The sequence below is a fragment of the Xyrauchen texanus genome, chromosome 11, assembly GCF_025860055.1.
Source record: "Xyrauchen texanus isolate HMW12.3.18 chromosome 11, RBS_HiC_50CHRs, whole genome shotgun sequence".
Classification (NCBI taxonomy): domain Eukaryota; kingdom Metazoa; phylum Chordata; class Actinopteri; order Cypriniformes; family Catostomidae; genus Xyrauchen; species Xyrauchen texanus.
In genome coordinates this window covers 4,821,289-4,835,977 of record NC_068286.1, presented here as the reverse complement: position 1 = coordinate 4,835,977, position 14,689 = coordinate 4,821,289, and the positions used below count along the sequence as shown (strand labels likewise).

The window sequence follows — 14,689 nt, the reverse complement described above, 5'->3', positions numbered from 1 at the left end:
CCGCCTCAAATCGCCCTCAGCGCCAACCGCATCGCCCTCAATCCCGCGGGAAGGAGGAGCAATGCGGGTGTAGCTGGGGTGGCTTGCTTTCTGTTGAAAGCAAGCCGCGACCGCGAACGTGGTCATGGTCATGTTCTCGCAGTGAGAACATGAACCATCCACAAACGCCGCCTCGTGTGATCGCGCCCAAACACACGAGACAGCGCCTGTGGCCGCCTGAAGCGGAGAGCACTCTACCGCGATCCAGGAACAACACAGGGGCGGAAGGGCATCTTGAAAAGACGCGTTCTGAAAAGAACGCTCAACGCCGCTGTGTTTTGCTCTTTTAGAGAAATTACTCTTTTAATAGGAATTTACTCTTTAATACACAGTGTGTGTGTGTGTCTGCGCTGTCGAGGCTCAGGGGCAACAATGCATGCCGTGCAATGTAAAGGAGAAAGCCGCTGTTGTGCGCCGTCAAGATCCAACAGCATGCAGATCATCAGAGGAAACAGGAACGCTTTAATGTGGTGTGTAACTCGCAGCAAACTGCAGACAGACCATCGGCTCGAAGAAATTTTCTGAATGAACTCCCGTATTTGCGCCGCTTAAATACCCGTATGTCCGGGGCGGACATGCAAATACTGGCTGCCAACTCTCATTGGCCTTTTTTCATAGATCAGAGGTGAATATCAGCGCTCAAGAGAGACCCCTAGTGTCGCTTCTCCAACACAACGTGGAGAGAGCGACAGAAGGGGAACTAGTTCAACTAAACACCTGCAACAGAGACTGATAGAGCAGCTGATCTCTGAGATCCATGTTCATTCTGAGCCTCACAGTAAAACCGGTCCACTGTGACTGGAATTAAAGTTGGAGATGCTGTAACTCTGCAAACTCAAGATAAATAAAAGTGTCTCTAAATTCAGATTCTTGATGCATTCATCAATATGGATCAGTGTGTTCTCACATGTTACATCAAGATAAACTTCAGGAGAGGACAGATGTTCTTTTCCTCTCACAGCACATCTATAATCTCCTGTATCATCACGTCTGACTGACTGCAGCTGGAGCTGATTCACTGTAACTCTTCCTTTAGTGACTGTCTGTGTGTTTCTGGACCAGATGAATGTTGTTTCTTCAGTCAGACTGCAGGTGCTTTTACATGTCAGAGTGACTGAATCTCCCTCATTCACTCTCTGCTGTGTCTCCACCTGGAGGTCTGACAGCAACACAACAACAACTCTCTGTTTGACCATCATGTTCATGAAATCAATTTTAAAGCACAGCCACCACAAAATCAGACTTTAGCACCTCGTTTTACTTTGAGATCGTTCTGAGGTTAAATGCTGAGAATAGACTCAAAGTGCTTACCTTGCTCCGCGCACCCGGCAGGGGGCGGGTTCGTGACTGAGGAGGAGGTCTGATGTTGGCGTCCTCTGGACTCGTCTGAACCGGCCGGCCGGGGGACAGTCGTGGGCAGGCGGAAGGCGGGATCGCCGCGTCCGGTGTACCGGGACTGTTGTGATCTGAAAGCAGATTGCCGTGAGAACGGCATTTGCGGGCCAGGTGACCCAGAGGCAAAGGAAATAGCTCTGTTAATGAGAATGTGGGCATCACAGCCCCCGTCAGGGGGTGTGGAAACATGAAAAAACAAAGGATTCTCTTCCCGGCCCTCCACCGGGGGACGGAGCGGTCTTACCACTTCCGAAGCTAATATCTTCGGCTCTGGGTCGGCTGTCTCAGGAACGCTTGGGAGCCTTCCGGGTCCTGGAGGGGTTCGTGAGACAGGGGGCGTGCGCCGCCTGCGGGGTGCTCGACGCTGGGGCTGAGAGCTGGGCCCGGGTTGAGGCAGAGCAGGAGCTGGTTTCTTCGCAGGGGGACGCCCTCGGCGGGCAGACGGGGCAGGGCCCGTAGCGGCAGGTCTGCGGCGGGGCATCATGTGAGAGATGGCCTCCGTCTGCTTCTCCACCACGGAGAACTGTTGGGCGAAGTCCTCGACGGCGTCGCCGAAAAGGCCAATCTGGGAGGCAGGTGCGTCCAGGAAGCGGTTCTTACCGGCCTCATGCATCTCGACCAGATTGAGCCAAAGATGGCGTTCCTGGACCACTAGGGTGGCAATCGCCTGTCCGAGTGCCTGCGCTGTGGCCTTCGTCGCTCTCAGGGCGAGGTCGGTCGCTGAGCGCAGTTCCTGCAGCACATCAGGATCAGGTCCACCCCCGTGCATGTTGAGTGCTTTGGCCTGGTGGACTTGCAGGAGGGCCATCGCATGCAGGGCGGAGGCAGCGCGTCCAGCCGCACTGTAGGCCTTCGCGTTGAGCGAGGATGTTGTCCTACAGGGCTTAGATGGGAGTACGGGGCGGCCCCGCCAGGCGGTAGGGCTACCGGCCTATAGATGGTACGCAACTGCCCTATCGACCTGGGGAATCGTCTCGTATCCGTGGCGCTCTCCGCCGTCAAGGGTGGTGAGAGTGGAGCGGGTGGCACCTAGACGAGCGGAGAGCGGGGCTCTCCACGTAGACGTCAGCTCATCATGCACCTCCGGGAAGAAAGGAACCGGGGGGATGCGAGGCCGCGGACGGCGCGCCGCCCCCAGGAACCAATCACCCGGGAAAGCATGTCAGAAGTTTGAGCGTCGGCCTCCGCCTGGGCCTGCTGGCCCGAAGGCGGCAGTCCAGGGGAGTCCTCGGCATCAGACATCACACTCTCCGATGCAGCGGCGAGCTCATCTGCTTCGGGCTCGGGAGGATAGACAGCCAGGCCGTGAGGCGAGCCGCTATCGCCGCGAGCGTGGACGGGGACCAGCGAGCGTGTCGGGGAACGGGAGGTTCGCGGGGGGCTACCCGGCGAAACCGCACCCGCTGCCGCCCCCAAATCGCCCCCCAGCGCCAACCGCATCGTCCTCAATCCCGTGGGAAGGAGGAGCAATGCGGGGTGCAGCTGGGGTGGCTTGCTTTCTGTTGAAAGCAAGCCGCGACCGCAACGTGGTCATGGTCATGTTCTCGCAGTGAGAACATGAACCATCCACAAACGCCGTCTCGGTGTGATCGCGGCCCAAACACACGAGACAGCGCCTGTGGCTGTCTGAAGCGGAGAGCACTCTACGCATCCAGGAACAACACAGGGGCGGAAGGGCATCTTGAAAAGACGCGTTCTGAAAAGAACGTTCAACGCCGCTGTGTTTTGCTCTTTTAGAGAAATTACTCTTTTAATAGGAATTTACTCTTTTAATACACAGTGTGTGTGTGTGTCTGCGCTGTCGAAGCGCTCAGGGGCAGCAATGCATGCCGTGCAATGTAAAGGAGAAAGCCGCTGTTGTGCGCCGTCAAGATCCAACAGCATGCAGATCGTCAGAGGAAACAGGAACGTTTTAATGTGGTGTGTAACTCGCAGCAAACTGCAGACAGACCATCGGCTCCGAAGAAATTTTCTGAATGAACTCCCGTATTTGCGCCGCTTAAATACCCGTATGTCCGGGGGCGGGACATGCAAATACTGGCTGCCAACTCTCATTGGCCTTTTTTCATAAATCAGAGGTGAATATCAGCGCTCAAGAGAGACCCCTAGTGTCGCTTCTCCAACACAACGTGGAGAGAGCGACAGAAGGGGAACTAGTTCAACTAAACACCTGCAACAGAGACTGATAGAGCAGCTGATCTCTGAGATCCATGTTCATTCTGAGCCTCACAGTAAAACCGTCCACTGTGACTGGAATTAAAGTTGGAGATGCTGTAACTCTGCAAACTCAAGATAAATAAAAGTGTCTCTAAATTCAGATTCTTGATGCATTCATCAATATGGATCAGTGTGTTCTCACATGTTACATCAAGATAAACTTCAGGAGAGGACAGATGTTCTTTTCCTCTCACAGCACATCTATAATCTCCTGTATCATCACGTCTGACTGACTGCAGCTGGAGCTGATTCACTGTAACTCTTCCTTTAGTGACTGTCTGTGTGTTTCTGGACCAGATGAATGTTGTTTCTTCAGTCAGACTGCAGGTGCTTTTACATGTCAGAGTGACTGAATCTCCCTCATTCACTCTCTGCTGTGTCTCCACCTGGAGGTCTGACAGCAACACAACAACAACTCTCTGTTTGACCATCATGTTCATGAAATCAATTTTAAAGCACAGCCACCACAAAATCAGACTTTAGCACCTCGTTTTACTTTGATATCGTTCTGAGGTTAAATACAGATTTAAAATCATAACAAGAAATAGTTTAATAACTGATACTGTTTTTGAAATCAAATCTTTGCATAGCTATGACAGTCATCTAATAATGCCTCGGAAAAAACTGTTAATCTTAAACGAATAAAGCAAATTACAAATTAATATTATTCAACATGTCGTAGTTTTTTACAGAGAATATTCAGATGTAACCCCCTTTGGAATCGTTAACATTTTCATTAGTAACTGTAACAGATTACAAATTTTTCTCAGTAACTGTAACAGATTACAGTTACATTTATTTTGTAATGAAATTACATTACACCGTTACATGTAACTAATTACTCCCCCAACACTGTTCATGTAGGTGTGTTTGTAGATTATTTCTACCTGTGACGTCGAGCTGAACTCCAGGAATCCCTGTCCATTTTCCATCTCCTCTGTTTGATGTAAATCTGCAGTAGTAGATGTGTTTATCAGCTTGTGCTACATTACTCAAAGTGATGCTGTAAGTGTCTTTATTTTCACTCAAACACTGAACTCTTCCTCTGTATTCTGGGTCTGAACACAGGTCAGGTGGTTCTCCAACAGATGCAAAGGCAGTTTTGGTCCAGAAGACTGTTTTGACCTCATGATCAGAAGGATGTTTTATAGTACAGGACATTTTCACTGATGCGCCTCTTAATACACAAACATATGAAGGGCTGTAATTCACTCCCCAATTCTGCTGAACATCAACACCTGAAACACAGAAATAGTGAAACTAAAAGAAAATAAACACTATGGTATGAAAACTATTTAACTTGGGTGTTGGCAAACATGTTTCCCCATTTTCATTTAAACTGAATTAATTCTACCACTTTTAGAGCTTGTGTTATTTTATAAACGAGTATTTCCTCATTATATTTGCAGAGTCCTGAAGGAAGCGTTTAACCACATCTGTATTCTGACTCTAGAACTGTGAACTGAGAGCGTCACTCACCCGCAGTCATGACCAGTAAGATCAGAGGAAGAAACATTCTGATGAACGTCACCATAGCAACCTCTACGATCATAAAACAGACAATAATGACATGAGATTAACATGAAACGTTATTTACAAATGACATCACAATCAATCGATATTTATTAAATGAATCTATTATTCTATAAAACAATAAATGAAAAGTCGATTTCTTCCATTCAAGATGAGGCACAATCACGAGACTGGAGATCAGAGAGAGAGGAGATTCTTCTGAACATCAGGAGCAGATACTGATGAGAGGATTTAACAGACTGAACAGTTCTAGAATTACCATTAAGACTAATTATTAACAATATGAAATGTAAAAGTTTGTAAATCATTCTCTGCATCTTTATTTAAGGGGTGGAAAAGGGGGGTGAGCACGGCCCTGGTCCCTTTTCCTTCAAAGTTCTTCAGACTGATTTAAACCCTCATAAAATAATGTACAAATGTCTTACCGTGCTGCGATGAGTCTCGTTGCAGGAGTTCAAATGAGGAATGATGGAAACAGGAACTTGACAGACGTGTTAAACTGTCGAAATGTTAGTTGTGATCACACTTAAAATACACTTTGAAGCACAATTTAAGTTCCTGAATATGTGTTTCCTCCCTCGCAACAACACAAGATGAACTCAGAAAGAAAGTTACTTCATCCTCTGATGTCACCAGATTTAAATGTGGAAATCATGACTGCATGAATATCTAATGAGATTTATATAAACAACAGATGCGCTCAGCTACCAGACCAATGTCAAACGTTTAACAAGAGTGGCAGTGGGAGAGAGATGAAAAAAAAACACTTACCAGTTCTCCGATGTGCCGTAGTTTAGTCCTCTGCCACTCCTCCAACCTCTAACGGATGACAGCCGCACCTCCCTGGCCGGATCGGAGGCAGTCCTCCAGACCCTGGCGGACGGAACGCCCCGCCATGTTCTCGGGGAACAGAAGGGGTCTCCCCCGCCCCTGGCAACGGTTCTCCTGCTCCAGGTGGTCGGCAGCAAGCCCCTCCCTGCTCGCGGTCGGCGGTCTCAGACCCCGCCACCTTTCAGCGGCTGGTAGGGGTCTCCTCCGCCCCCCGGCAGACGGCCACGGCTGCTCCGTTGGGGTGGATGTAGTGGTGAGAAATCTACTACGGTGTATAACTCCTCCTTCCCGGGTTTTGGCACCAGTGTAAAGGGATATAGACGGGCAAGGAGGAGGCGAGAACCAGCTTGACAATATAAATAATAGTTTTAATATTAAACTGAACCAAAAGACACAAACACACACGACGGTCAGCTGCCGTAAACGATCTCTCTCTCGCTGTCGCACCACCTTCTGCAGTCGGCCTTTATCCCTCTCAGAGGCTTAATTACCCTGATATGGGACAGGGTGTGTATAATAACGGCCCGGCCCCACCCTCCGCCCTGTCACAGTTGCATTGCAATGTGAAAAGGGGGCAGCCCCTAAACCTTTTTTGTATTCTGGAGCTGAAATATGGCTGAGTTGCGGTTGATAGGATGTTATGGGTAGTTGCTGGGTGTTATTTAATGGTTGCAGGGGTATTCAAGTTGGTTTGACAGTTGTTTCGCACTGACCCAAATCAAAAGAGGCCACAACAAATCTCTATAACATTCTGGTGCCAGAATATGACTGAGGTGCTTTGCAATGCAGTTGCTATTGTATTATGGGTGTTGTTAGGGTGTTGCTAATAGGTAGTTGGGGTGTTCTGAATAATTTTTCAGTAGAGGGTTGATTTGAGTTGGTCGCTTTGTAACCCAAATTAAAAGAGGCCACCCCAACGTCTCCATAAGATTCTAGGGCTGAAATTTGACTGAGGTGTGTTGCAATGTAGTTGCTAGGTTGTTATAGGTACTTTGTAGGGCGTTGCTATTTGGTTGCTAGGGATTTCCTGATGATTTGTAGGTGGTTTTTTTTACTGAACCATGTCAAGAGAGGCCATCCTAGAGTTTATGTGATATCCTAATACTGAAATATAGCTGAAGTGTGATGCAATGCGGTTGCTGTAGGGTGTAATAGGTAATTGCTAGGGTGTTGCTAAGTGGTTGCTAAGGTGTTCTGAATGGTTTGTCAGTGGTTTCTTACAGACCCTAGTCAAAAGAAGCCACCCCTTAGTCTCTCTGATATTCTAGTGCCAAAATGGGCTGAGGTAGTGCGGTTGCTAAAGTGTTATAGGTAGTTGCTAGGGCATCGCTAGGTGGTTGCTAGGGTTTGTCTTTATGGTTTGTAGGTGGTTGTTTACCGACCCTAGTCAAAAAAGGCCACCCTGGACTTTATATTATATTCTAGTGCCGAAATATGGCTGAGGTACATTGCAATGGTGTTATAGACAATTGCTAAGGTGTGGCTAAGTGGTTGCTAGGGTGTTAAGAATGTTTTTTCAGTGATTGCTTACTGACCCAAGTCAAAAGAAGCAAACCATGTGTCTCAATGATATTCTAGTACTAAAATGGGGTGAGATGCTTTATTACTTATTAAACAATGACTATTTATCACAAAATATACTGCATTAAATTTCCCAGACGCTAATTTAAATATTAAATAATCAATACATCATCTCAAGCAGGGCTGGACTGGGAAGAGAAATTGGCCCGGGATTTTACATGGCAACTGACCCAACTGTTGGGGGGGGGGGGGGGGGGTTGCTGTCCTTTTCTGCATATCGTGTATCGTGTATAACAATGTTGTATACCAATGCAAAAAAGTGCTTATACCAATGTTTTATACAAATGTAACAAAGCACTTATACCAATGTTGTATACCAAAGTAACAAAGCGCTTAAACCAATGTTTTATACCAAAGTAACAAAGCGCTTATACCAATGTTTTATACCAAAGTAACAAAGCGCTTAGAGCAATGTTTTATACCAATGTAACAAAGCGCTTATACCAATGTAACAAAGCGCTTATACCAATGTTTTATACCAATGTAACAAAGCGCTTATACCAATGTTGTGTACCAATGTAACAAAGCGCTTATACCAATGTTTTATACCAATGTAACAAAGCGCTTATACCAATGTTGTGTACCAATGTAACAAAGCACTTATACCAATGTTTTATACCAATGTAACAAAGCACTTATACCAATGTTGTGTACCAATGTAACAAAGCGCTTATACCAATGTTTTGTACCAATGTAACAAAGCACTTATACCAATGTTGTATACCAATGTAACAAAGCGCTTAGAGCAATGTTTTATACCAAAGTAACAAAGCGCTTATACCAATGTTTTATACCAAAGTAACAAAGCGCTTATACCAATGTTTTATACCAAAGTAACAAAGCGCTTATACCAATGTTTTATACCAAAGTAACAAAGCGCTTATACCAATGTTTTATACCAATGTAACAAAGCGCTTATACCAATGTTTTATACCAATGTAACAAAGCTCTTATACCAATGTTGTGTAGCAATGTAACAAAGCACTTATACCAATGTTGTGTACCAATGTAACAAAGTGCTTATACCAATGTTTTATACCAATGTAACAAAGCGCTTATACCAATGTTGTGTAGCAATGTAACAAAGCACTTATACCAATGTTGTGTACCAATGTAACAAAGTGCTTATACCAATGTTTTATACCAATGCAACAAAGTGCTTATACCAATGTTGTGTACCAATGTAACAAAGCGCTTATACCAATGTTGTGTACCAATGTAACAAAGTGCTTATACCAATGTTTTATACCAATGTAACAAAGCGCTTATACCAATGTTGTGTAGCAATGTAACAAAGCGCTTATACCAATGTTGTGTACCAATGTAACAAAGTGCTTATACCAATGTTTTATACCAATGTAACAAAGCACTTATACCAATGTTTTATACCAATGTAACAAAGCGCTTATACCAATGTTGTGTAGCAATGTAACAAAGCACTTATACCAATGTTGTATACCAATGTAACAAAGTGCTTATACCAATGTTGTGTAGCAATGTAACAAAGCACTTATACCAATGTTTTATACCAATGTAACAAAGCGCTTATACCAATGTTGTGTACCAATGTAACAAAGCACTTATACCAATGTTGTATACCAATGTAACAAAGCGCTTATACCAGTGTTTTGTAGCAATGTAACAAAGCACTTATACCAATGTTGTATACCAATGTAACAAAGCGCTTATACCAATGTTGTGTAGCAATGTAACAAAGCACTTATACCAATGTTGTATACCAATGTAACAAAGTGCTTATACCAATGTTGTATATCAATGTAACAAAGCGCTTATACCAATGTTGTATATCAATGTAACAAAGCACTTATACCAATGTTGTATACCAATGTAACAAAGTGCTTATACCAATGTTGTATATCAATGTAACAAAGTGCTTATACCAATGTTGTATATCAATGTAACAAAGCGCTTATACCAATGTTTTATACCAATGTAACAAAGCGCTTATACCAATGTTGTATACCAATGTAACAAAGCGCTTATACCAATGTTTTATACCAATGTAACAAAGCATTTATACCAATGTTGTATACCAATGCAAAAAAGTGCTTATACCAAGGTTTTATACCAATGTAACAAAGCGCTTATTCCAATGTTGTAAGAGTTTTGAGCATCAAGCAATATGTCGGAATATGTTATGTCATTGCATTTCTGTTGTGTTGAGTCACTGAGTGTTTCGCTGCTTTAATGTGGGACAATGGGCTTGTCATTCTGGGTGCTGTGTGTTCTGTATGTTCTGTACGGTTCCTTTCAAGTTCAGTTCAGACGACTAGTCTCACAAAAACGGAAGATGAGTATCCATGTGCAGAGTGTGGAATTAAGATAATGAAAATCAGCAATGAAAAAATTCTAAATCTGTAATAAAAACAACTGTACAGTAGAGAGTTTGCGTAATATACTGCTCCAGATTTGCACTGTCACTACTTAAAAGAGTGCATGTCCTTTACATTGTTATCAAGTGGAATAAACAGTTTATCTCCTCACTAGACTTATTCAATTGTAAAACTAAAGATCACAAGTAAAAACTGTAATTCAACTGATGACAGCAGACAGAAATAACTAATTTATAGATTTATTAAGACCTAATAGATCCGTGCTACATAACATATTTAATTGTCAATGTTATAATATGTTGGATCCTTAGATTCAGTGTCGTCTGTGTTATTGCAGGATCTCTTCACGTTCTAGAGGAGAGCAAGAGTGAACATACACATCACAACAAATATTATATTATATTATACCCAAAACACCAAAACAACTGCAGAATAACTCACATGCAGTGTGTCATAATCTGAGCATCTGGACATGGGGTCAAGGGTCATGTAGGTTCCCTCAGAAGACTCGACCTGAGACACAGAATGATGACACAATTAATTACCCCTCCAGAACTGACGGATCACAAACTAGAAGAAACATGAGCAGATTTCTGCACCTTTGCTTTGTGTTGTAATCCTCTGTTGTTTTGCTCTTCTGATGGAGAAACTCTTTTCCTGTGAAACAGTCAGTTAAAGAAATATGCACATGTGTATTGGACTCAAAATAAATTCAAATTGGCTTCCTCTAAATTCTCACCTCCTTATAAGCAGCGCGATGCCAACCATCAGTATCACAGAAGTAAGAAACGCCGCTGAAATGACTAATATCAAAACTGGGATTTTTCCTTCTTCAATGAAGAGTAGAGGAGAGACAGAAAAAGAAAGATTGTGAAGAACTGTTCTCAGACCACCAATTAATTTAGAGACCCTGATTATATTTAGACAATCATTTTCAAAACTGCTTTGAGATGCACAATAACTGATTTTTACCTGCAACAGAGACTGATAGAGCAGCTGATCTCTGAGATCCATATTGATTCTGAGCCACACAGTAGAAGAATCCACTCTCTCGTGCACTGTAACTCTGTCCCGATCCAACAGATGAACTTTCATTCACCTTAAACCAGGTGTAGATGTGATCAGGTGGGTTTGAATCACTGCTGCAGGTCAGAGTCACTGAATCACCCAAAACTATTTCACCAGATCCACTCATGGACACTGAGACTTTCTTTGGAGGATCTAAAATAATAATAATAATAATAATAAAGTCTTCATCACTTGTCTAGAGGTGAATTTGTATGAGTAACATCATACTCACATCTGACAGTGAGAGTGAGTGCAGGAGATGGGAGATGTTCATGTTGTGTCACTGCACAGCTGTAGTTTCCTGTATCATCACTGCTGACTGACTTCAACAAGAGTTTATTTGTACTGAGAGATCCTGAGAACATTTTGCCGTTTTTGAACCAGGTATATTTAGCACTGTTCCCGAGGTTGCAGCTGGTCTTACAAAATAACAAAGCTGATTTTCTCTCTATGGCCTCTTGAGGAATTTTCACTCTGAGACCTGAAATGAAAGCAGGAAAATATATAAATTAACATATAGCCTACATTTATTTTCAATTAAATTCTAGTTCCGGTCCTCGAATCTGATTGGAAGAGACAGGTTCCATGAGTACATCAGTCTTAGAACATCAGCACTGGTATACTTCACTGTTTGTATCACTCCACTTGAATTTGTGCTGTTCTAAACTAAAGTGTAAGAGCAGTGCACATGTGTAAAGATCTAGACGTGTGTCTTTTTTTCTGTGAGATTAAATATTGAGACACTTAAGCAGCGACTATCGCAAAATACTCAGGGAGGACCCCCACTCGGACAGCAATTTTTACACAGAGAAAATAGGATGTAGGTCCATACAGCACTCTTGCTTGTGTGATATTTCTTTATAATGGTGCAAAATCTATCAAATAAACCTGATGGAGGGAACGAGACATTGTGTCGAAGAAGCGACACTAGGGGTCTCTCTTGAGAGCCTTTTGCATCTCTGATCTATGAGAAAAGGCCAAAGAGAAATTGGCAGACAGAATTTGAATGTCCCGCACCCGGATATACGAGTATAAAGGGAGGGAAATTCGTCTGTTTCATTCAGGATTTTTCTGAGGAGCCGACAATGAGGTTCGGCCGCAACAGTGGCTCGGTTCAGCGACGTGGCCAGGAGGACACAACGTCTCGTTCCCTCCATCAGGGAATGGAGGTTACATCCGTAACCCAGACGTTCCCCGTTTGTCACTCACTTCGACGGTGTGTCGAAGAGGCGTCACTAGGGGTCCAATTTAAATCACGCCGTGTACGTGTACTGCTGACACAGGAGCGGGCAGGTATTTTACTTGCCAAAGTGACCAGCTGTGCCAGGCTGCAAGTACCCTTCCCCAACGCACCATAAAATCGTCAAAGCCTTCTGGTTCTTTACCCCCGACAGGGGGGAACAAGGCAACGTGCCAAGCATGGGAGCAGGCCGTGCCAGCCACGCCTTTTCTCTCCCTATGTTTCTTGCATAGAGTTAAAGCGGCTGGGGCCATCTTAACGCTATCATATGCATCGGGGAAGGCGATCTTTCCCAGTTTTCCTATTCTTTCAAGGGGGAAAGACCTTGCAGAGACCACACCTGCCCAGACTGGGGGAGGTAAAGAGTGGTGAAATACATCACATGGGCTTTTATGTCACATGTGGAGAATGGCACGGTGGTAGATCCTACCTTATTGGGAGGGAGGAGTTGCTACCGGGGGTCCGTGAGGACTGCACAAGGGAGACGCGGGTCTGTTCGCAAGGGGACCGTACCGCGGAAAATACACACAGGGGGAAAAGTCCACGTGGGAGCCTGTCCTGTGGAGCACTTATTCCAGTACAGGGTAAATTGAGTACCCACATTCTCCTCCGCTGAATTTGCGGTCCAGAGGACTAGGGAGGAGTCATCCAGGGAGCATGGGATCTCCTGGGGTAAAAGCGCACGGTATTACCTCAGTGGAGGGAAAGGCCGCTAGGTGAGAGCGATCCACCTGGTCAGTTTGTCAGTGTGTACCGAGTTCTACCAGCTCGATAGGCCAACGTAATGGCGTCCACTACCCAGTGGGAAAGTCTCTTTTTGGAGAAAGCGTTCCCTTTCCTCTGTCCACCAAAGCAGACAAAGAGCTGCTCAGAACGTCTAAAGCTCTGCGTGCGGTCCAAGTACATACACAAACACGTACCGCACACAGCAACAAAGGGGATGGGCCTGCCTCCTCCTGGGGCAGCGCTTGCAGGTTCACTACCTGGTCCCTGAAGGGAGAGGTAGGAACCTTGGGCACGTAGCCCGGTCGCGGTCTAAGGATCACGTGAGTATCTGCCGGACCGAACTCCAGGCAGGTGTCACTGACAGAGAACGCTCGCAGGTCCCCGACCCTTTAGATGGAGGTGAGTGCGATCAGGAGGGCCGTCTTCAAGGAGAGTCTGACTGATTCTAGCGGCTCGAAGGGGGTCTCTGAAGGCCCGAGAGGACGACTGAGAGATCCCAGGAGGGGAACAGGCTTGGCCGGAAGGGATTTAACCTCCGGGTGCCTCTTAGGAACTTGACAATTAAGTCATGCTTACCCAAAGACCTGCCATCTACTGTGTCATGGTGGGCCACGATAGCAGCTACATACACCTTCAAGGTGGAGGGGGACAGCCTCCCCTCCAAACCTCTCCTGCAGGAATTAAAGCACTGACCTAACTGTGCACCTCTGTGGGTCTTCAGCCTGGGAAGAACACCAATTTGTGAACAAGCGCCACTTCAAGAAAAGTTGCCTGGTAGAGGGGGCTCTGGTTGGTTAAACATGTCTAAGACAGCAGGTGGCAGATCAGCTAGATCTTCCACATCCCGTCCAGGGGCCAGACGTGAAGGTTCCAGAGGTCCGGGTGCAGATGCCAGAGTGTGCCCCGTCCCTGAGAAAGAAGGTCTTTCCTCAGGGGTATTTGCTGTGGAGGGGCTGTCGCGAGGAGTACGAGATCTGAGAACCAAGTCAAAGTGGGCCAATATGGAGACACTAGAATGACTTGTTCCCCGTCCTCCCTGACCTTGCACAGCACCTGTGCAAGCAGGCTCACTGGGGGAAATGCATACTTGCGCAACCCCGCATGGAGGGGAGCCTCCATTCATACCAGTGGGAGAAACCTCTGCAGGGCAAAAAGTACAGCCAATAACTCTAGGCAGTTGATGTGCCAGCACAGCGGGGCCTCTTTCCAACGGCCCGTGGCTGTGTGCCCATTGCCCACGGCGCCCCAACCGAAAGCAGAGGTCTGTCCAGGGTTTGAAAGTTTGTTGGCATGTCGCGCCGCCATGCTCATCTCAGGACTCGAGTCTGGAGCCAGTGCTGAAGCGGTCTCTTATGCATCAACCCCAGCAACGCGACCTCCGCGGAGGACGTCATATGCCCCTGGAGCCTCTGGAAATGTTTTAAGGGGACCGCCGTGCCCAGCCTGAACGTGGTGAAGCATTTCAGCACTGACTGCTCGTTGGTGAGGCGCGCTAACATTGAGACTGAGTCTAACTCCATGCTGAGAAAAGAGATGATCTGAACCAGGGTGAGCTTGCTCTTTTCCAAGTTGACCTGAAGCCCTAAACGGCTGGTCCCTGTGGGTGCATAGTAACTCTCGGGAGTGGGCCAAAATTAGCCAGTTGTCAAGGTAGATAAGAATGCCGATGCCTGCTTCCCGAAGCGGGGCAAGGTCTGCCTCTGCG

The 14,689-nt window shown here is 45.9% G+C and overlaps 3 protein-coding genes across 3 annotated transcripts in view; all 3 read right to left on the bottom strand.

Moving 5' to 3' along the window:
• Positions 1 to 812: 812 nt before the first annotated feature.
• LOC127652047 (uncharacterized) lies at positions 813 to 3,024 on the bottom strand. The gene is made up of 2 exons (XM_052138103.1): positions 1,351 to 3,024; positions 813 to 1,198 (listed from the first exon to the last, which is right to left on the bottom strand). Exons 1-2 carry the CDS (start codon positions 2,240 to 2,242, stop codon positions 813 to 815), a joined length of 1,278 nt encoding a protein of 425 aa, XP_051994063.1. The 5' UTR covers positions 2,243 to 3,024.
• Positions 3,025 to 3,206: 182 nt separating this feature from the next.
• LOC127651571 (neurotrimin-like) lies at positions 3,207 to 5,321 on the bottom strand. The gene is made up of 3 exons (XM_052137470.1): positions 5,131 to 5,321; positions 4,539 to 4,889; positions 3,207 to 4,045 (listed from the first exon to the last, which is right to left on the bottom strand). The coding sequence occupies exons 1-3, from the start codon at positions 5,201 to 5,203 to the stop codon at positions 3,597 to 3,599; spliced, it is 873 nt and encodes a 290-aa protein (XP_051993430.1). The 5' UTR covers positions 5,204 to 5,321; the 3' UTR covers positions 3,207 to 3,596.
• Positions 5,322 to 10,226: 4,905 nt separating this feature from the next.
• Positions 10,227 to 14,689, bottom strand: part of LOC127652045 (titin-like) — a 51,136-nt gene continuing 46,673 nt past the window's right edge. Inside the window, 6 exon segments of the mRNA XM_052138102.1 lie at positions 10,227 to 10,301; positions 10,392 to 10,463; positions 10,550 to 10,607; positions 10,690 to 10,780; positions 10,923 to 11,171; positions 11,251 to 11,499. Of these exon segments, the coding sequence (XP_051994062.1) occupies positions 10,227 to 10,301; positions 10,392 to 10,463; positions 10,550 to 10,607; positions 10,690 to 10,780; positions 10,923 to 11,171; positions 11,251 to 11,499 (794 nt within the window).

Bases quoted from the DNA above. Each gene is read 5' to 3' on its own strand.
- LOC127652047 (XM_052138103.1), bottom strand. From the start codon at position 2,242: ATGGCCCTCCTGCAAGTCCACCAGGCCAAAGCACTCAACATGCACGGG. The intron at 1,199-1,350 runs GTAAGCACTTTG...TGTTGCTGTCAG, and splicing joins TGCCGGGTGCGCGGAGCAAG to ACCTCCAGGTGGAGACACAG.
- LOC127651571 (XM_052137470.1), bottom strand. From the start codon at position 5,203: ATGATCGTAGAGGTTGCTATGGTGACGTTCATCAGAATGTTTCTTCCT. The intron at 4,890-5,130 runs GTGAGTGACGCT...TCTGTGTTTCAG, and splicing joins CTTACTGGTCATGACTGCGG to GTGTTGATGTTCAGCAGAAT. The intron at 4,046-4,538 runs GTAGAAATAATC...TGTTGCTGTCAG, and splicing joins AGTTCAGCTCGACGTCACAG to ACCTCCAGGTGGAGACACAG.